At 33.2% G+C, this 22,159-nt stretch overlaps 2 protein-coding genes across 3 annotated transcripts; one reads left to right on the plus strand and one right to left on the minus strand.

The window, feature by feature from the left end:
- Positions 1-960: 960 nt before the first annotated feature.
- LOC112740814 (uncharacterized) lies at positions 961-4,684 on the minus strand. Its single transcript, XM_025789448.3, has 10 exons — positions 4,432-4,684; positions 4,272-4,345; positions 3,968-4,206; positions 3,745-3,881; positions 3,087-3,438; positions 2,812-2,979; positions 2,505-2,705; positions 2,284-2,409; positions 1,946-2,035; positions 961-1,636 (listed from the first exon to the last, which is right to left on the minus strand). Exons 1-10 carry the CDS (start codon positions 4,442-4,444, stop codon positions 1,516-1,518), a joined length of 1,521 nt encoding a protein of 506 aa, XP_025645233.1. The 5' UTR covers positions 4,445-4,684; the 3' UTR covers positions 961-1,515.
- Positions 4,685-9,701: 5,017 nt separating this feature from the next.
- Positions 9,702-20,151, plus strand: LOC112740815 (protein CLT1, chloroplastic). Of its 2 annotated transcripts, none has more exons than XM_025789451.3 (10): positions 9,702-10,442; positions 12,114-12,259; positions 12,790-12,827; positions 14,144-14,259; positions 14,410-14,509; positions 14,589-14,624; positions 15,821-15,871; positions 15,985-16,108; positions 16,749-16,874; positions 19,349-20,151. In XM_025789451.3, the coding sequence occupies exons 1-10, from the start codon at positions 10,006-10,008 to the stop codon at positions 19,516-19,518; spliced, it is 1,344 nt and encodes a 447-aa protein (XP_025645236.1). In that variant the 5' UTR covers positions 9,702-10,005; the 3' UTR covers positions 19,519-20,151. The 2 variants fall into 2 exon arrangements, with proteins under 2 accessions (XP_025645236.1, XP_025645235.1); XM_025789450.3 differs by having other exon boundaries at positions 9,734-10,442; positions 15,818-15,871.
- Positions 20,152-22,159: the final 2,008 nt, after the last annotated feature.

Genomic DNA, 22,159 nt, shown 5'->3' on the forward strand with positions numbered 1-22,159 from the left:
TGTCCTTGGGTCGGGTTTTGAATTTGGTGGAATTGGTCAGATTTTGGAACATGATTGTTATTATCTTTTTTTTTTTCATTTTGCTGGGCTGGGTTGTTATTGGGTATTCCTGGATTAGGTCTAGATTGAATATTCTGGTTTTGGACAGTTTTGGGGTTTTCATGATTTGGGCCTTTACTTAGTTGGTCGTTGGGTTTTTCATTGGGAACAGAAACATTTTGATTACTCTTTTCAGCATATTTAGGAGAATGTATTGCTTCCTTACCCTTGTCCTTTTCATTTTTCTGAGTAGAAGCTTCGCTGCCCTCCAATTGTTGGAGAACGCTGAATCTTAGATTGATGTGCTGCAGTGTCCACTCCCCTCTGATCCTTTCCTTCTACTTGTACATTCACCTGCCTTTTGTGCCCTCCTGCCACATGGATTTCTTTGCACAAGCATCCAAGGTCCGTATGGTCCCTGGTTCTCCTCATTTACCAACATACCCTTCTCCTTCTCCGATTGTGCCCTCCAACTGCCATGGTGGTTTCCTCGGACAGTTGCTACTTTCATACTTTATCCAGCTCTACCTCAACACAAATTCTTGCAAACGTTTCTCTACAAATTTGGGAAGTGTTGGTATCTACCTTAATCTTCCCAAAATATTTTCTATCTTCTCCAGAATCATCCTATTGTAGTATTCTATGGCAAGTCCAGGGAGCCTGAGTCCTGACTCATACTACTATCTTATCTATGGACGTGTTCATAGGGTTGAAATCTGGTTGCCATAGTCTAATAGGCAGATAATGATCCAGCATCTTCCAATGGCCCTCCATTAATGCAAAATCCAGGTCCTCTGTTATAGAACCTTACCAAAAAGAAATCATTTCCAATATCAATGACATCAATGCTGCCCTGTTTTGCCCACATTATCTCCAAAAAAAAAACTTGAATGTATAGCAGGTCTCAAATATTAAAGCATATAAGCCACACTAAATTTTCTGATAAATTTATTTTAATCAGATTAAACATCAAGATAACAAAGAAGATTAACCACTCAATCTGCCGGTAATGCAGGCAATACACTGATACATATATACACCCAAGAACTGATACTGTTACCTGTTAAAATATTAAATATAACTGACTCAACGTAATTCAATCTCGATCAATTCATTATAGAATACAATCCTAAACAATTACCAATTAACCAATATATTGTTTTAACTTCGTAGGTAATGAAGGACCTTGACCCCAAAAAAGAAATTAAAAGAAGAAAACTCATTTAATGGTTTCACATTTGACCTATAAAACGAGCTTTAAAAGAAGCAAAGCAGGGTGTCTGCTTCCAAATGTAAGCCTAATATCTTGGATAAGAAACCCATATCCTGGGGCCAAAAAATCAACTACCCAATCAACATGGAACTTCTCTATCAAAATTTTCTCCAACTTGCCGCAAAACTTACAAGCCATAATCAGTTGGTAAAAATGAAACGGTCAATGTCATAAGCCATCCACAAATTCGGCTACTTTCTCATTTATTCCTCCTTTGCCTCAATGTTCCCTTTACTTTTACTTTTACTTTTGCTCTTTCCTTTCTTAACCTTTTCCTCATTTTGATTTCCATTGGAAAAGTCATGAGCACGATCTTCCACACTCCTGCAGTAGAATTTTTACGAAGATGATTGCAGGGAAAAGGTTAGAATTTGTCACACATTGGAGCCATTCATATTCCCTCAACAAGATATAGAATAAAGGGTATCCTTAACAAATTTAAAAAGTAAGAACAATTCAGGTCATATTACTCATAGAATTTGCCAATTTTATGTATTGTTCAGCACTGAAATTTACCAAAATCATATTATTACTTTGCAAATTCATTTTTCCCACAAGTTCAGTTTAGCTTTAAAGCATGATAAAGTGTATTGGGCTGCTATATCGAAATATAAGGAAAACAAGTGGACTTACCCTTCACCAAGATGTGAATCTTTGTTTCCTTGTTCTTTCTTTCTCTTCTTTGTTTTAGCTTTTCCAGCATCCTCTATAGTCTCGACATCTCTGTTAATTTGCCAGTCCATTAGATGACAAATTTTGTTTAAAAACCATTTTGCATTACTAATAATACTAAATAAGCGTCTCTGTTTTGCATAAACAGAAGGATAAGTGAGTTGATGTTGCATATGTACAAAGCATGAAGGTTATTATCAACTTCTCAATGAATGCATTCAATATGTTGTGGGTTTATACTAACAAAAAAGTGTACTAACTAGCATTAATTATAAAACAATGGATAAAGAAAAACTCACTCATTATCTGTAGGTTGTTTGATGTGTTCCTTTTGCTGCTCTTTCCTTTTCTTCTTGGGTTTTTCATCTTGTACATGACCAACCTCAGAGGAGGGCAGATTTTTATCCACAGTTTCAGTTTGTTTGCTTGATATACGTGTCAGAAAAAGATCAACAACCAAATCAGAAACCTTTGCCTCTAAGACAACAAACCTAAGTACACGGAAGACATAAGAACTCACTCGTCATCAGCGCCATCCTTCATTTGTTCTTGTCCTGCGATAATATCCAGGGTAATCTCAATTTTTGGCTTATCTTGCTCACCTTTATCTAGTTTTATAGAACGCCCATTAGGGGAACTCTTGATTTCTTTTTCCTTCTTTTTCTTTTTTGATTTTTTAACATCCCCAACATCTTTCTTTTTGTCTGACAGAGCTGCTTCCCTGTTTCATAGAAAAAAAATCATGAATAAATTAAAAAACTAACAAAAGCTTAAAGCAGAGAAAACAAGCATGCATACAAACTATAATTTAGAATTAATGATATCACCTATGCGTCTGGCTATCTTGAAGAACATTGTTGGTTTTCAAAGCTGTTTGAATAATACTATCGCCATCATTATCATCATTCTTGGTTTCTTTTTGCTTTTCCTTCTTTTTCTTTTTTGATTTTTTAACATCCTCAACATCTTTCTCTTTGTCTGACACAGTTGCTTCCCTGTTTTGAAGAAACAAATTCATGAATAAGGTGAACACTTACAAAAAATTATAGCCAAGAAAAGCAAGCATGCAAACAAACTATAATTTATAATTGGTGACACTCACCTATCCCTTTGACTATCTTGAAGGACATTGTCAGTTTCTAAATCTGTTTGAATATTACCATCACCATCATCTTCGTAGTTCTTGTTCCTTGCATCAAATGCTCCACTATTACTGGTGTTAATTTCGTCGACTAAGATCCTTTGACGAGCTTTACTCTTGTAAACAGATGAAATCAGCAGGCTATCTTCGTTATCAAATTCTTTTGTCTGGTCATCCATACTATCATTTACAATTATCTTTTCCTCAAAACCCCCATCACCATCATCATCTGACGCTACTGAACAATACTTCTTCCTAAGCCGTCCATGTTTGCTTTTCTTACCTTCTGGTTTGATATCATCAGAAGCTTCCTCTGCAGTGACAACAGAAACAGCGATACAAATATCAAACCAAGTTTCAAAAATGTACCTACCTACCATTTGTGAATATCAAAAGACATTGGAAGAATTGTAAAGGCATTGTTTTGGCTTTGTTTATATTTAAAGTATTTCGTTTTAAGAGTGCATTAAAACATGCTTCAAATTCCATTAAAAGTACTCTACAATAGCAATAATTAGTATCTTTTACAAGAAAACTTATACAAGATCAAGTGGAGAAAAGTTGAATGAAACAGAAACAAACACAAGGAAGATAGGAAAGGGATGAACATTGAACGTGCCTTCATTGGAAATAGGAGATGGCGGGAAAACCTCCGGATTAGGATTATCATCAATAAAACTATCGTCCAAATCATCTTCATCGCTGAAATCCGACCTCTCATTCTCTGTATCAGCAATATCCTCCCCGTATGACTCTCTGTCGATAGTAGCTGAGGAAACAAGAAGCATTTTTAAAAGAAAAGGAAAAAGGAAAGGCAAATGCAGTTGGGGAGTGAAGGATACGAAGAGTCTCCATGGAAGATGGCTGTACGAGAAGTTCTGCCAAGATAGTAACCGCAGAGATGAATGCTGCGAGCTCCGATGACGGTGAAGACAACTTGATCGACTTCCTCAAGCTCCAAATTCAACTGCAATGACTCAGTGCTTCCAGGATAGAGAGAGCAGAGATACACGGGGCTGCTATTGCCTACGTTACACTGCAGCGTGCTTCTTGTGGTCGCACTACCGAACCCTAATGTAGCCTGAAAAAATGAGAATGAGGTTGCTTGAATTGGAGCAACTCAAAATATAAAGGAAGATGTGTTACCATTGATATATGGAGGCGTCCTTTGGAATCATCATATTTATGGATAAAAGGCCTTCCAGATTTGACTTCCACTCCTACATCCAGCGAGAGTCAAAACAAACAGTTGAACAGCGTCGCAATCGCAGAAAAGAACAATCAAGAGTGAATTAACTTAACTTACCCCAGAAAGCCATGTCTTTTCCGCGTTTCTAAAACCCTAAGGGTGTTTGGAATCACTTTGAGCCAGGAAAGGCTGACGGTGATGACGAAGATGATCAACTGCGACAGCGGGCCTATGGATTTTTTGTGAAGCGAGGGTTTGAGGTGATCGATTGATAAAATTGGACGACAGTCACAAAGGAGGAGTATATAACTATATATATATCGCGCTATGAAAATGTATTTCCCGCACTCGCCTTAGCGGCTGTTATTTCAATCACTCTTCTCAATACGGTCCGGCTCAAATAGCCGGCCCAACCAGATATCTTGAATTTTATAATTCAAGCTTGAGGGGATATCTCTAGGATTGGGAGTTGTCCAATCCACCAATCAAAAAAAAAAAAAAAAGCTTGAAAGAGATATCAGTTAGACTAATTAGTATTTTTAAGCACATAGTTATTAAAATTAGTCATTAATATATTTGTATATAAATATATATATAGTTTAACTTAGTTTTAATGTATATTTCAGAATTTATATTTTAACATGTATTTTATATTGATGATTAATTTTAGTGTACACATAACATAATTCTATAGATATACACTATAAAAAGTAAATGAAGCATTAAGTTTTTTTTTTTTTTTTTAATGTAGTACACAAATTCAAATATTATGAATTTACGATGTTAGTTATAATTTTGAAAATTAATTTGAATCTATCAATCGAACCTATCAAATCGAAACTATTTAAAAAATTGATTCAAGTGACAAGAAAAACCACCAATTTTAAAAATTGCTGTTGAATTGGTAAAGTAGCTAGAAATTAATAATCAAACTGAAACTCGTTAGATTTTTGAGAAATACTCTAATTGATACTGTTTTGCGGTTAAGAGTAAAAAAAAAGTTAAAATAAAAAAACATTCCTAAAATAAAATAAGAAATCATCAACTTCCCTCTTAACTCTTCGTTTCAAAACTCAAAAAACAACCCTAAGTCTCCATCTACCCACTCTAGCACCCGTCCCTTTATGCTCCAATGTCCAGCCATTATTGTCTCATTATTCTCCAACTGTCGACGCCACCTTTGCTCCATTTGCTGTAAGACTTTTAGCATGTAGTTGGCAAGGTGGACATCTTCTCTCAAGTCGGTTGCATCTTTCTGTAAATTCTGTAGAAGCCAGTTCGTAGAACTTTCTTTGTCAATGAGCTTATTCCTTGATAATTTTCATAGATTTATTATGATTTTCATCTAGGACTTCTTCCATTTTTTAAGTCAGGACGAATACATTTTAACAATAGTGTAGATATCCTTCTTTTATAGAGGACATTATGAATCAATGTGTAGTTTTGAGCTTCTCTTACTAATCTTGCTTCCTTTTCTCCTTAAGGAAGGAGGTCAAATTTTAGGTATTCTATGATGAGAGTCATCCAACCCAAATTCATGCTGGAAACTGTCAGTCTATCCGACTTGTTGATTTCTTTCACTATTGATGGTGAGTACAACGTTTCTTGGATTAAGTTTTTATTATTGTCCCCCGACTTTGTACTGCTAGTTTGGATAAGGCATTAGCTCGACCATTTAATTCCTAATATACATAACCTCAGCCTCTTGAAATTTAGCCAATTGGACTAACATCTTCTCTAAGTATTTTTTTTATATTGGGATCTCTGACTTGATACTCACCATTTACATTTGAAGTTATTATTTGAGAGTTACTAAAGGCTATTAATTTCAAGGCCACGACCTCTTTAGTTATTCACAAACCAACAAACACTACTTCATATTCACCTTGGTTATTATAGAGGCCAGGATGTTGAACTTGAGGGAGAGCTCTAACCAAGTTCCTTTTTCATTTTCAAAGATGACTCCTGTTCCGCTATTAACTTTATTTGATGAACCATCCATGTACAAGTTTCAAGTAGTGGGCTCCCTTGTTGTTCTCCTATGTATTTTGCTAGAAAGTCGACCAAATATTGCGATTTGATGGTTGTCCGAGTTTCGTATTTGAAGTCAATGCGGACAGCTCAACAATCTATTGTAACATTCATCCCGCAATATGTGTTTTCTATAAGATCTACTTAATGGATTGATTAGTTCAAACTTTGATGGTGTGAGTTTGGAGGTAGAGTCACAATCTTCTGAAAGCCAAAACAAGGATATAAACAAATTTCTCAATTCTCTTATACTTCAATTCAGCCCATTGCAACATCTTACTTGTAAAGTAAATAGGTTTTTGTCCTGCTTCATCTTCTTGGACAAGAGTGAAAGCTACGGCTTGTCAACGACAGCTAAACATTGCACGAGTTCTTCCAACCTTAAGTTGGGTCAGAATGGGATGGTGACTCAAAAATTTCTTAAACTATTAAAAAGCTTGTTCACATTATTGAATCCATTAGAAATTGTGTCCTTTTTTAAGGATGACAAATAATGGTAGCAACTTCAATCTTGAGTCAGTTAAAAATTTGGATAGAACTGCCAGCTTGTCAGTCAATTGTTAGACTTCTTTCAAATAAATCAAATTCCTCATCTCCAAAATTGCTTTGCATTTGTATGGGTTAATTTTAATGCCTCTCTAAGTGAACATAAATTCGAAGAATTTTTCAATTTCTACTGCAAAAGCATATTTAGTGGGATTTAGGCTGAGTTTGGTAAAGCTTTTGCTTTTTAAAAGTAGCTTATGAAAGTTGTCTTTTAAAAGATAGCTTTTTAAAAGCTGCAGCACTTGCGTTTGGTAAAATCAAATTAAAAATGACTTTTAATAAGTACAAGCACCACAATTATGTTTGGTAAAACAACTTTTAAAAGTTGAAAAAATTATAATAAACATGTTTATAACAAAAAAAATTTTTTTTCAAATTTTTTAAAAATTTATATAATATTTTAAAATAAAATAATGTTAAAATAAAAATTCATAATAAACATAAATATAATAAATAAATTCTTTTATTTTTTAACTTTAAAATTTTATATAAGTATCATAAAAATTTATTTTATCCTAAATATCATCACTAAAAATAAAAAATAAAAAAAATATATGAAGATTAGGTTGAAAAATAAAAAATATATGAAGATTGTGTTAGAATTTGTGAAGGTTAGGATGAGAAGTTAGAAATATATGAAGATTTCAATGGCAATATAATAGCGAGAAATATGTGCGGGAAAATGAAAAAAATTTGGTAAGCATAAGCCAGCTTTGAAAAGCTCCCCCATAGGTGCTTTCAAAAGCACCCCTAACTTTTAAAAGCCGTAAGCACAAGCACTTGGGGTTTTTAATTTACCAAACGCAAAATGACGTGCTTGTGCTTTTAAAAAGCACAAGCACCTCTTAAAAAAGCTTTACCAAACTCAGCCTTAGTCTCATCTCATATTCTCTTGTAATGTTAAATACCTCGACATATTGGTCAGCAAGTTGGTCTCGCTTTAAGTTTTTACAAACATATCATTTACATAAATCTCTATCAATTTTTTTAAATAGAGAAAAATAATTTATTTATTAGTCGCTAATATGTTTCTCTTGTATTTTTCAATTCGAAGGGCATAACTATATAACAATAATTTTTCCTAAAAGCAATGAAAGATGTCTTTTCTTAATTAAGTTCATATATAAGGATTTGATTATATCTCGAGTAAGTATTCATGAGGAGAGAAATTTGTATCTTGAAGTTGAATCTACCAAAGCATTAGACAGAGAATAAAGATTTTTAGAATAAATCTTGTTGAAGTTGGTATAATATACACACATTTTTTATATAAAAATATTATTTGTACACCAAAATAATATTAACCATTAAAATCAGGCACCAAATACATATGTAATTGGAAAAGTATATAAAACCAAAAGATTATCAGCCAAAAATTAAACAAAACCACATTAATTTATATTAATAATTAATTAATTTTAGATTTTTTAAATTTAAAATTTAAAATTTAAAATTGATTAAATAAACCTAATTAAAACCTATAAAAACTTTCATCTTCTCTCTCACGTTAACCTACTCACCTCCAACAATCACACACCTCTCTCTTTTTCCGTCAAGCCCTCTCTACCTCTCCACTGCGATCCACTCCTCTTTTATCACCGACATCTGACTCGTCGAATTCCAATTATGAACCTGAGTTATCTTGGTAATAGAAAACATGCTTCTGATGGCGCTGGACTCATATCTTTACACTGCATTCATCGTTCGTTTTCCTGCAGTTCATGTGAAGAATTACGGATACTCCGTTCCATGTTGCGCACATCATTTCGAGTGAGAAAATCATCACGGTTTTGGGGTCCACCTTGCTTCTGCATCACCTCTACATGGTGCTGTATTATGTTATCAAGAGATATCCCAACATAAAGCATAGACATCACTTTCTGGCGTAACTCATCGGAAATGCGTGGAGCATACATAGCTCTTGTTCCTATTGCATCTTCATCCCGTTTTGGGATATTAGGTGCCGTTTTGATGATTAAAAAAACTGCAGACTATACAATTGATCTTAACTAAAAGAAGTTTTTGAACAATTACAGAAATATAAAAAAAACATTCATTTAATATGAAAAAAAAATATCATAATACTTAACAAAAGAAATATCCAGTTATATTTTAGTAAAAATAATTAAATATCTATAAAATTTTAAAAAATTTATGAATTTCTTAAAGAAATAGAGACATTTATATTTGTAATACAAAAAAATTCGAAAAATATATAAAAGAACATCCGTTTAGTATGAAAAAGAAACATTTTGATACTTAGCAAAAGAAACGTCCATATATTAACTCGTAGATATTTTGAATTCATCGAGAGATATTTGGCTGACTTTTGGTTAATACCCTTTTGATTCCCTAGCATTACTTAATTTATTTTTAATATGTATTTATATTTTAACATATATTTTATACTGATAACTGATTTTAATAACTAATTTTAATGTATATATAATATTATTTTTTTTCATATATTAAAATTATATATTGTTATAGAGTATTCAAATAATTGTTTTATACCCAAAAGACGCATCTAGAGTTAAAAAATAAATAAGGAGAATTAAAAAAAAATTAAAAAATATAAAAAGATAATTGTGAGAGTAAAAATTTGATAAACAAAAATAGCTCTATCACATTGTATTTAAATTACTAAAAAAGATAAATAAATAGTATTTAATAAATTTTACATAATTTATTTTTTATTTTAAAAAATAAATTAGGCAATTTAGACCATAAAATTTTTTGTAACCGACTGCAAAAGTAATATTGAATTATGTTAGTAGAATTAAATTAAAATAGGAAAGAAATTAGGCATTATAGATATGATATATTTTACGCCATCGAACTCATGGAAGACAGTGGGCGTGGCCAAGGAGACAGTTGGTAAAATCCGAGCCTCGTTTGTGACATTCATATACTCTCCAGACTCTAGTCTCCACTTTCCATTCCTTTGCGGCTTTGCTTCGCTTCGATTCGATTCGATTCTCTTGCACCCTCTCTCCTCTCTGTTTCTCTTTCGTAGCAATGTGAAATGTGAAAACACACCATTCAACACAAGTCAATTAACTTCTCTCTCTCTCTCTCTCTCTCTCTCTCTCTCTTAATTTTCAACTCCGTTTCATGACGTCACTCTGCCTGAAGATTCTCCCCGGCGGCGCCACCTCATCTGCCGGTGACGTCCGGTTCTGGCAACGGAGGAGGCTTTCTGCGATTTGCGGGGTCCCCTACGTGCACTCATCGCCGGGGAGGCCAGGGATCGTGCTGCGACAGCCGAGGCAGTGGCGGAGATGGGAGGCCGAGAAGGCGATTCAGAGCGGCGCGTCTGAGTGCTCCCGCGTTGAAAGCTCAGACGGCGAGAAGGCTGGCCCGATGTCGTCATACGCGCTAGGGGAATTTACGGCGGAGGATGACCGGACAATTATGAATCAGGCGGCGAAGGTGGTAGCAGCGGCGGCGGTGACGGTAGTGATGGGTGTAGGGAACAGGGTGCTGTATAAGCTCGCCTTGGTTCCTCTGAAGCAGTACCCTTTCTTCCTCGCTCAGCTTGCTACTTTCGGGTACTTCTTTTCACTTCACCGCTTCTTTCTTCCATGTTTTCTTCTTCTTAAGCTTCTTGGGTAAATGGGATAAGTGGTATGAAAATGTTACTTAAAGATTTTGTTATTAAACCGGAATCTAACTCTGGATTGCCGTATAGAACTCTTTTACACTCACTCGGGCAGAGAATTAAGCTAAACCATTAATGGCAGGTTGGGAAGGAGTGTTAACTACTAACTTTACAAAGCTAATTTATCATTCTGTGTGGTTCTTGTGATTTCGTACGTTATTAATAGTAATACTGTTTATTTATCTTAATAACCCGAACATGGTTGCTTTTATGATTTTTTTTTCAATTATGCTATGTGGGTATTAAAATTAGTCAATAAAATTAATCTCAAATATAAAATATATATTAGAATATAAATATATATTAAAAAATAAATTAAATTATATATATTTTTATACATAAATATATTAATAATTAATTTTAGTGTATAAATATTATTTTAATAATCGGGCGTTAACTTTTTCAATTTTGTTTTTTTCTTGCTAGTTAGCATAACTTAATAAATATTTGTTTGTTACCATTTGTTTTCTAGTCAATTGGATTTAATTTTATTGTAAAAGACAATATTTAATTTCTCTCCTCGTTGATGTAACTTAGTTTTTGTAAGGGTTTTCTTTTTCTAATTTTTTATATGTATATGTTTATTTTATTCTTCCTTTATGCGTTTTTTGGTTCATGTTGATGGGTTCTCCCAGAGTCTCACTTGAACCTCTTATTGTGGGGTCCGGGCATATTATCTGCTGATGTTTATGGTTCGCCTCCTCCTTTCCAACTTTTGGTTGGCGAACATTTGTTTTCAAGTGTACGCTTTTAACAATATAATATAGTATTTTGATAAAGAATATAATATCTATTTCCTCTAGCAATATGAGAATGCCAATAACAATCGTTATTATTTAAGAACTTTTAAAACTTAAAGGGTAAATTTTAATGAATTGCCAATTAGACCAGCTATGTTATATAGAATGGAGAAACAATAAGCATGAACATAAGTTTAGTGTGGCATAGACACACAGATGAGGATGTTTAGATGCATGAACAGCTAAACATATATAAACAAAATAAGAAATGAGGATGAAAGAAAGTTGGAGTAGCGCATATTGTTAAAAAGATAGTATAATCTCATCTTAAATGGTTTGGACATGTGGAGAGAAGATTGACAGAGCATCTGAGTAGAAGCGTGGATTTGAAAGAAGATAGACAAGTGACATAAGATAGAGGAAGACCTAACGAAATTATACACGAGGTGGTTAAAAGAGATCTATGTGTAAATAATCTTACTGGAAACATAGTATATGATGGGCACAATAGCATTGTTTGATCCATATAGCCGACTGCACCTAGTAGGATAAGGCTTTGTTGTTGTTGTAGTATTATTTAAAAAGTGATAATTGATAAGTACCTAACATTTTAAAAACAAAATGACGATATCTGAGTGCAATTGATGGCTGTTATAAGAGGTCATATATATTTCTTCCACTTCTAGTTCTTAATATTATCATTATTATAATAACCTAAGACCTTACAATTGGACGTTATTGGATGTAAATTACGTGCATTTTTTACCCTGGTGAATAGTATAAATTGCAACTTAAATGGAGTGGTATTTTCTTTCTTTCAGATATGTACTTGTGTACTTCTCAATTTTGACTATTCGATATCGTGTGGGCATTGTCACTGATGAGATGTTATCAATGCCGAAAACACCATTTCTAGTTGTTGGTCTCTTGGAGGCTCTTGGTGCTGCCACGGGAATGGCAGCAGGAGGTAATGCTTGTCATTTTTCTGGTTGTTTTTAGTTAGTCTTCCTTCATTGAGTTCCATCAAATTTGTACAAAATGCAGAAACATTTAAGGGGAGGATGGTTGGTACATTGACACTGGTCATCCCAGCTTTGAATCAACACGTCATTCAACTCCTTAGTAGAATATGTTAAATATCATGATCTTTAGATACTTAAGCTGTGACAGGACAGACAATGTATATATATATATCTCCATTGTCAGCACCTTTTATTTTGAAAATTATGCTGTACAGGTTCAGTGTTGCCAATTTTAGCTCTTTTGTACAGGTTCGGCGTTTCCAAATATCAAACGGCATAGATTTTAAACATTCTTAATTTCACTTTTATCCATATCTTATTGTTCTCTGTTTCATCTCGAATTTGTGATGGTTCTATGACTGTTTCATGTCTGAGGTATTGTAGGAGATAGATACCAATATTGTTGGGCTGTTCAATTTTTGGTTTGTTTTTAGAAACGGTCATTTAATTGTTTGTTTCCTGTATGTTGTATCAGCAATGCTATCTGGGGCATCAATTCCAATTTTGTCTCAGGTAAAAAAAACCATCAGCAGTCAATTGCTTTCTTGAATTTATTGTTTAATTATCTTACTGCTGCATTTCCGTTAATGAAATATGAAAATTTCAAAATTATATGCAAATTTCATACATGAATTAAAATGAATTCAAAAGGTAAATATAACTATGTCTTTGCAAATACTATCTCTAATTAAATAAGTGTCTGCCTCCAAAACATAGCTTGTCCATAATTATTTGTCATTTTAATAAATATTCTTCCATCTTATTCTACCCTTATTAAAGAATAACTGGGCTAAGTATCAATTAAATGAGAGAACCAATGAGATTAAGAGATGAGGGCAATTTTATAGAAGACACTCTAGTCTTTTCAACGTTGAGGTCTATTTAATATTTTCATTCATTTGTACATTCAAGATTGGATACATATTCAAGAATGGAGGTAGTATATACCACCTGACCTATTTTTAGAAATCAGCTAGTAAGTACCTTGCACCGAAAGAAGCACAGCTGATGTCCTTGGATATATGGACTGCTTCATTGCTGTCTAAGTGTTCCTCAGTGTAAAACAGTTTGCTAGAAAACATGGTGATAGTGTTGGGCTTGACCCAAATCTCAATTGAAAAATGTTACTATTGGCTTACTATTTTTGGCAGATTGAAACCTTAGATGAAACTACCAGTTAACATACTTGATATATTTGAGAGAAAAATGAGACGGTATGTGATAGGATACTAAGAAGTCTTCAATGATTAACATGGAGTGTGCCATTAGTAGATTGCCATGTAAATTTCTGTGCGTTGTAAATAGCTATAAGTTATTTGTGATAAAAAGTCATCTAATCTACATAGCTGATTTCATCTAATGTGACTCACATTAATGTGACAATGCTGAGTTGTTCTTGTATCTGTATAAAAACTTCCATTTGCAAATTGTTATCTGTGTGAGAATGAGGGAGATGAAGTTATAACTGATGTTGCTGGAGGGTGTGCAGCCTTGTCCTAAAATATTGTTGTGTCTTGAATTTGTAGTTTTATCCGTAAAAAGTTGTGATGTGGGCTTCTCCAGAGTTCTTTTGGCCAAAAGTTTTAATTTGATATGGAATTTTGTTACTTCTCAACTGCTGATTATTATATTTTTAAACCACATTTAGATGGGGTGGAATATTCATTCAACAAACGGAATGTAACTACCTTGATCTGACAATCAAAACAGCGAACATTGTGTGATGCTTACTCTCTTTACTTATTTTAACTCATCTATATGTTTAATGTATGAGTTAAAATTATAGGTGCACGAGTGGATCATTGTTTTAAGTTATTCTTTTCTTGCAGACTTTCCTTGTGTGGCAAATTCTCCTGTCAATGATTTTTCTTGGGAGACGATATAAAGTCAACCAGCTGCTTGGATGCTTTCTTGTAGCCACTGGTGTAGTTATTACTGTAGCAAGGTCAGTACATGTTAGTTTCTCAGATGTTCGACTATGTAAGCCTGTTCTATGTTGTTGTTTTGTAATTTAGATGTGGCCAGTACAACTTAAACTTTGTGACTATTCTGTATCTGGAATTCCAATTTTGTATTTATTGTCAATGAAATGCAGTGGATCAGGTGCTGGGAATTCATTGAAGGAAGCTGGTATATTTTGGAGTCTTTTAATGATAGTTTCATTTTTATTCCAAGCAGCTGATACCGTGCTGAAGGTTATTGTCTATTTTTATGATTTTCCCTAGGTTTCAAATAGTTCTCTCTGGTGATATTTGGCTTTTTCATACTTTGTAGGAAGTAATCTTTTTGGACGCAACCAGGAAACTGAAGGTGCATGTAGTAATGAATTCTTTTAATGCATATATTTCTGTGATTTAGAATTTGAAGGTCATAGGATCATTTGACGCTTCTGAAGTAAGTGATTTCACTTCCGGGTTTAAAGCCTTCATAACATTAGCTGCAAATTATTCATTGCATTATCTTAATTCTTCATGCACTTGGCCTTATGTATTCATACATGATAGCCTCATTTTAATTTGTCAAGTTAAAGGATATAGTCTTTTATTGTAAAAGATTTTGGTGAAGGATTCACTACTCCTACCTATTACCTATGTTTGGGAGTAACATTCTCCTTCCTTTAAAAATAACAATGTGTTCCTTTCTTTTCTTTGGAAAGAGGGATCCCTTGGCTTTTTTTTCTTTCTTTTCTATTTTTGCAAAAGATATCCTTTGAAGCTTCACTTATCCTGTGAGAGACAAATCACTAGGCAGTGGTGATTATTTCTGTTCACAGAGGCAGGGTCGGCCATCACTTCATCGTTCATCCTGACATTTTCTTGTTAGTTTTCTTCCTAATATGAAATTTCTAGGCTCATTGTTTTCCTCAGTCGCAAGAATATATACCAAGCTCAACACAGCATATATGATGAGAATTTTTATATGGATGCCTTGGGTGCAAAATCAATTTGTGATTCATATTTGTGTGATCCTTAGTATCTCACTCTAGGACTTGGGCAAACAAAACACCCTATGATGTAATACTTTCATGATTTCCAGGTTCTTATTTACTTCTTATATTTTTTTGGTAATTATTTCCAGGAGATTTTAATTACCATGAATTGGTGTTTGTCACACAAGTCAAGTCTAAACTATACTTTCCCCCTTTTAAATAATTATTCCTGTTACTTGAGTCCAGGGAACTTGAACAAAAAATCTTCCACAAAATCCAAATATACATAAAAAAATAGGAAATTTGTTCAATGGCTGCTGCAGCCACTGTGCAAGAACAAAATCACCACCGCCTTGTGATATATCTGTGACGGAGAAGATAAGTTAAGCATCAAGGAATATATCTGAAATAATAAATCACAGTTGGGAGTTACAAATCCTGCACCGTGATTATAAAGCTTCCAAACCATGCTTTTGATATGAATGTCAATGGAAACTTAATGCTCTTTTTTATCTTTCTTTTAAAAGAAAATCTGACATGGTAATAATTTTATAACGTTTTGTATTATCTGAAGCAGGGACGTTCTGTTGATCTCTTTGTCGTCAATTCCTTCGGGTCAGCATTCCAAGTAAGTATCCAAAAATCTCTTATGAATTTTCATCGTTTGAAAGTATAATGTTAGGTTTTATAAAGATATATACAAATAGATTCCTAAATACAGGAGTATATGCTTTAGTGTAGGCACTATTCATATGCCTCCTGCTGCCATTCTTATCAAAATTATGGGGTGTCCCGTTCAGTCAACTCCCAAACTACCTCAAAGAAGGAGCCGCCTGCTTTCTGAATGTTGGGAGTTTGTCAAGTGGTAAGCTGTATTTATTTTATAGAATTTAATTTTGATACATTGTTAGTCTAACAAAGTTTAACTTTATTATTTGATCTAGCATTGTCATATTAATAAAAATGTTTGGCTTATTCAGTCTTGAAAGTAACCTATATGCATATGATTGGAATTGGTTAATAGTATAGAATTGTTTTCACTCACTATGTATCTAAAATAATATCTTTTTCTAATGTAATCATAAGTGTCAATCGAAAGAAATATCTGTAGGATAATGAAAGTATTATCCAGTGTTAGATCCTGGTACCAATATGGCTAGACTAGACATATAACACAGAGAATAGCATAAAATATAGTGTGTGGTAGAAGATAGAGCAGAAAAATATAGTAGAGAGTAGAAGGTGGAATAGAAGCATAAAGGCTAAATGATATCAGTGAGATATCATTCTTACCTCTGAAAATGTATTAAGGAAGAAAATGGGTTCTGCCCCACATAATTTCCAAGATAAATCCCTCTGTTCTCTTCTCCTCTCTTATATACAAACTCATTTTCCTCTCTCTCTGTCCTCTAACACATGATTTAGGTTTCATATCCTAATTTTATATTCCCTTTGTAACTGTTTTGATAAAAAAGAGTTCATATTGTAGTACGATCTGGTTTCAGGATGTAATGGAGCCCCCCTGCTACCTGTGCTTTTTATCATTGTCAACATGGGTTTCAATATCTCATTGCTTTATCTTCTCAAGATTTCTTCAGCTGTTGTCTCCTGTCTAGCATCAACATTTTCAGGTATGTCATTTGTTTCACAGGAAATATAACATTGGTCAGAGGAGTATTCATGAGACTCTAAAGAGTCATAGTCTTGCAGATGAAGAATATTTTTTTATGGTTGAGAAATAGTTAGTTTTGGGACATTCAGGATTAGTTTCTGATTTAACTGTATCTTCCCTGTTTATTGGGATTTCAAGAATTGATTTTGAGATGGGATACTGGGTACAATGAAATGCATTTCCTTTAAACAACTTTTTGCAAGGACTATTATTGGGGGTTAGCAGTGAAATACATGTAGATTTTTGGAGGAGCAAATAAATAGGTATAATGGTTATCAGAACTAGAATGGTCGATCAAACCAAAATTGGCCTCATGGGCTAGTGCTTGAGCCTCCAACCTGCATGGACTGGTCATATTTTGCATGGGTAAACTTTATTTTCTTAATTTAATAAATAAACATTTAGCAACCTACTAGTCAAAAAGTAAAATACTTTGAACTATCCTATTAAATTGATTATTTTGTTTCTAAACTCAACTAGTCAGCTTAATTCTTATTAATTTGCCCAACATGGGATGGGACAAACAAGGGCTTTTAATAAGAAAGAGTTTGACTTCAAATATATAATGGGAGTGTAAAATCCTGATACCAGTATAAGCTAGACTGTTGATAGCACAGAGAATAGAGTAGCATTCAGTGTCTAGGAGAAGAAAGAGCAGAAGAAAATATGGATGCATTTCAAATGTTCCTGCAATGACCTGGGACATCTGTTTCCATCTTTCTTCAAGTCACAAGTGAGTTGTTTTTGGGCATGAAAAGACGAAAGAGACCAAATATTTTGATAGTATTACTGCTCTGCCATATCATTTATCCAATTCGGATCTAGGCTATACCTTAATTTATTTCTTGTTTTCTTAATGGGAAAAGAAAAGGGAAGAATGATTTTTTGGCTGCCAGATTTTATTTAAAAAATAAAATAAAACACTTCTACATTGGTTCAATAAAATAACACAAAGAATAGAATAGAATATGGTGTCTGTAGAAGGTAGAGTAGAAGAATAGATTAGAGAACAGAGAAGGATGGAATAGAAGTAAAGGAGCTATATTATATCAGTGAGATATTATTCTTGGCTTTGTAAATGTTTTAGAGAATGCTAAGAAATACGAAAAAAAGAAGAACAGCATTCGAGAGGCTATTGCTCTCATGTAGGGTTTTGTCCTGCCTAATCTCCAAGATAAATCTCTCTAATTCCATTATTGTCTCTTACATGCAATCTCATTTCCCTCTCTTTCTATCAAAATGGCAAACTGTCAACCTAGAGAGTTAGTTACAAGGACCCCCCCCCCCCCCCCAAAAAAAAAAAACCAAAAAAAAAGGGAAAAAAAACACTGTTTATTTCTTTTTCCCAAAACCACATATGGGGGGTAAGTATCAGAAGATCTTCAGCTTTTTTACCCGTTTCATATATAAGATGTTGCCAATATCCTTTTACACATTCATTTTGGAACTATTAGGTTACAAAATTACAGATGCTTTACATTTAATTCTCAACTTCAATTAGATTATATATATATGGGTTTAGCTAACATGTGCCCTAAGGGCACATGATAAAACTTAAATTTTTTATATCTTCAATAAAAACTTTCTTGTTTTGTAATCTTAACATGTGCCCTAAGGGCACATGATAGATAAACCACATATATATATGTCATATGTACGTGTTGATTATACTTTTTTTGTATATATATACCCTTACTGTATAAATGAAAATATTGGTAGTTAGTACTTAGTAATGGTAACTGGTAAAAGTTAAACAGTGTAATTCATTGTGTTGTAGATGTAGAAAAGCATGGGAAACATTATCTAGAAAATGTTGCTCAAAGTAAGAAGGAATGTTTAGTCTATGTTTAGTGGTTATTTGTTAGTTACCTAAAGACTAGATGGGTTTGTGTCACTAATGGTAGAATGGCTTAACCACAATACCTCTTTCATTGGCATTTAAACTTCTATTTTTTGGGATCTACAATCATAATGTAGCAGCTGTTTTTGTAGTTAATCTAAATGGTAAGTGGTATATCTAGTTAGGAAATAACATATTAGGCTACAATCATTTTGGCTTTCATTTGAAGATGCAATGTATGTCTGGCCACATAAAAAAAAAGCAGAAAATAACCTAGATAATCTTGGCAGGAGAAAATAGAAATCTTTTGCTTTTCTATGTGGCTGTGATTTTCATTCACAATAGAATATCTAATCACTTGCTCTATTGGAAGTGTTTTGTAAAGTCTTATTTAATTAAAGCAATCATTTTAGCCCTAGGAGGTTGTTCATTAACTTTGCTATTCAATTAAGCTGAAGGATGACAGCCTGTAATTTTTTGAATATCCTACTATCCTTCCATTCTTATATATATATGTATAATATCATTAAAACTTCATGCTAACTTGAAATTTCGATCTAAATCCAACTCATGCAATATTGTTTCTGTGGCAGTCCCTATATCCATCTATGTGTTCACGTTGCCATTGCCGTACCTTGGCGTTGCCTCTTCTCTTCCAACAGGCTTTCTTGCAGGGGCTGTCATTCTTATCACAGGCTTACTAGTTTATGCATGGACCCCTTCAACTGGTTCCTCCAGTGCTTCTTTAACGGCTTCTACCTAGAGGGAAGGAATTTGAGCTTCATGGGCTCGCCAAGCATAAGGATGAGGAGTAGTACCTGGCCTTAGATGATTGTTACACCAAATGGTACAACTTGTGGTTCAGATGTAGTCTTTCTTGATTCTAACAAGAGAGGGATCAATGGAAGAGTGTTGACATTTTTGTTTCAAAAAATTGCTAAAGATGCATGAAGAAAAGGAGATATGAAGTGAAATCCTCCTGCACTTTGCTCAAGTGATAAAGGTGTGGATAGCACTGTCACTTTTTTTTCTTTTATTATTGTAGAATGAGGGGGAAAAAAAGAAACACAGGAAGAAATTTTTAGGCAAAGCCATTTCATGAACCAAGGAACCGCGTGAAAAAGAAATGTTTGGGAGAGAATGATGTTATGATGTAAAAAAGAAAAGGATAATATCAGGCGTTTATCTTGTTTTGGCTGAATGAGTTAATATAGTTTAATGTATAAGGCATAATTTGCACATTTCTTGTGTACTAGAATGAGACCGCGCGATGTGCGGGGCGTTAAATTAAAAATTGTTATGTTTTGTAGAATTAAATTAAATATGTAAACTAAAGTTAAATTTAAAAGGTATTTTATTTAAAATAATTTGTAATACAAAAGATTTAGATATTAGAGTTGTATGTACAAAATTAAATGACATTTTTATTTGATGGTTTGATTTTTGCATTTGTTTTAGTTGATGAACTTATTCTTCTTATGTGGCGCTGGTCCTCCTTTTTTTTTTATTGGTTGTTGTTAGAGTTGTTACTTTCTTCTTTCTGTGTAAGTTCTTATGAATGAATGTTCTTTATGAATTATTGAGTTATATTTACTTTCTATTGTGTTGTTTGTTTCATTTTTGCAAGTATGTTCTTCTTCTGAAGATGTATCTTGAATTTGTATACTTTTCTTTCTCCTTAATCTCTTAATGGGTATGTGATCTTTGTCTGATGATATTAGTGTTGGCGAAGTTGGTTCCTATAATCAATGAATAATTTAAATTAGAAATAAAAATAATGTCTAAAATAACTAAAATAAGTGATTTTTTTTAGTATTATCTGTTTTATTTGTTATAATGTGTGTTGAAATTTAGTGTTTTTGGTTGGAACAAATGTCTTGGTAACAAATAGGTGTTAAAATTTAGTGTTTTTGGTTGGAACAAATGTCTTAATAACAGTGTATTGTTGAGAACTTTCTTTAAGATTAAAATCATTTACATTGACTTCAAATATAATGAGGTTGTACAAATTTTTTAATTGGGGTGGTGCTTCAATGTCATTACTTTTTTGGAGTACCATTAGATTTGAAACAGTTGTACCCAATAATTTTTTTGCTTCGCCATCAAATAATACAAAAGTTGTTGTACCACTTTGATCTGAAACCTTTAATTGAATTTTTAACCTAAAATAAGTATTGGGTTAGTAACTAATAATTTGATAGATGTGATTATGAAAAGTATATAGAGTTACCTTATTGTTGGATATGGTGGTGTTTGATTACATGTGCCACAAATATAGTTATCTCATTTTTCATATGCTTTCTTCGTACACTTTTCACATTCAACATAGTTATCTTCATTGAGTAAGTTTGAGATATTGTGTAGTTCGGAAATAAATTTTTTGTGCTAAATTTGATGTAATTTGAAGGAATAGTGATAAGAGACTTATATAAGTAGTTCAAATAGTATGGAATTTGAATATTTGTAACGTAAAATTTATTATGATTAATAATATTATTATAACATTTGTAATATGAATGTTTATTATTTATAGAAATTAATAAATTAATTATTGGAGTTATAAATTTCTTGTATTAGTTACAACGGTAAGATATAATAAATATAGGAATATGAATTTAATGTCTTTATAAGTTATAAATTTGGTTAGACACTATTAATTTCTAATTATTGTCATTGGTAATTGTTATATTGTTTTTTGTATATATATTTTTTTTTGCTAATTTGAAAAATAATAGATGATTTGGCAAAAATTGAGTGGTTGATTTTAAAATTTTGCCACGTAAGCGATTTTGCTGACATGACGTTAATAGAAAAAGAAAAATAACTTAAAAATAATGTGGGTAAATTTATGTATCTACTTTTATATATTAAGAATAGATGCTCACCGTAGATTGAATAGGTGTGCTAACTTTTGACCAGTTGGATATGGCAGGGTCAGTCTAAAATCAGCCCAAGCATTTTGGGCACATTTGATGCACCATGTAATTAAGATCATTGAATTATGTTAAAAAAAATCCAACGGTTGAGATGATATTAATTTAAAATTTTTTAAAAATTAAATCAAAGGATATAATATGTTTCAAAATTCTAAAAAGACCCCTCCTCTTCCTTAGAGTAAAATGAAACCCTCCTTGCCTGTGTCTGCTAATCTGGGTAAGGCAGACTAAAACGAAACCCTACTCTATCTCTGTGTGCTGATCTGGGAAACGCTTCCTTGAACGAATGCCGACGACATCATCCCGAATGCCAGCGTTACCAATTTTAGTGCCAAGAAGGCCATGACACCGATGTTGTCGAGGACAACGGTGAAGGGGAAGAGCAAGATTATATGGTTTAGATGACAACTGACAAGAAGACACGGATGGGGATATAACCATGTGTTACCGTGGTCATTGACGGCCCGT

Source organism: Arachis hypogaea, chromosome 14 (genome assembly GCF_003086295.3).
Source record: "Arachis hypogaea cultivar Tifrunner chromosome 14, arahy.Tifrunner.gnm2.J5K5, whole genome shotgun sequence".
NCBI classification, from domain to species: Eukaryota; Viridiplantae; Streptophyta; class Magnoliopsida; order Fabales; family Fabaceae; genus Arachis; species Arachis hypogaea.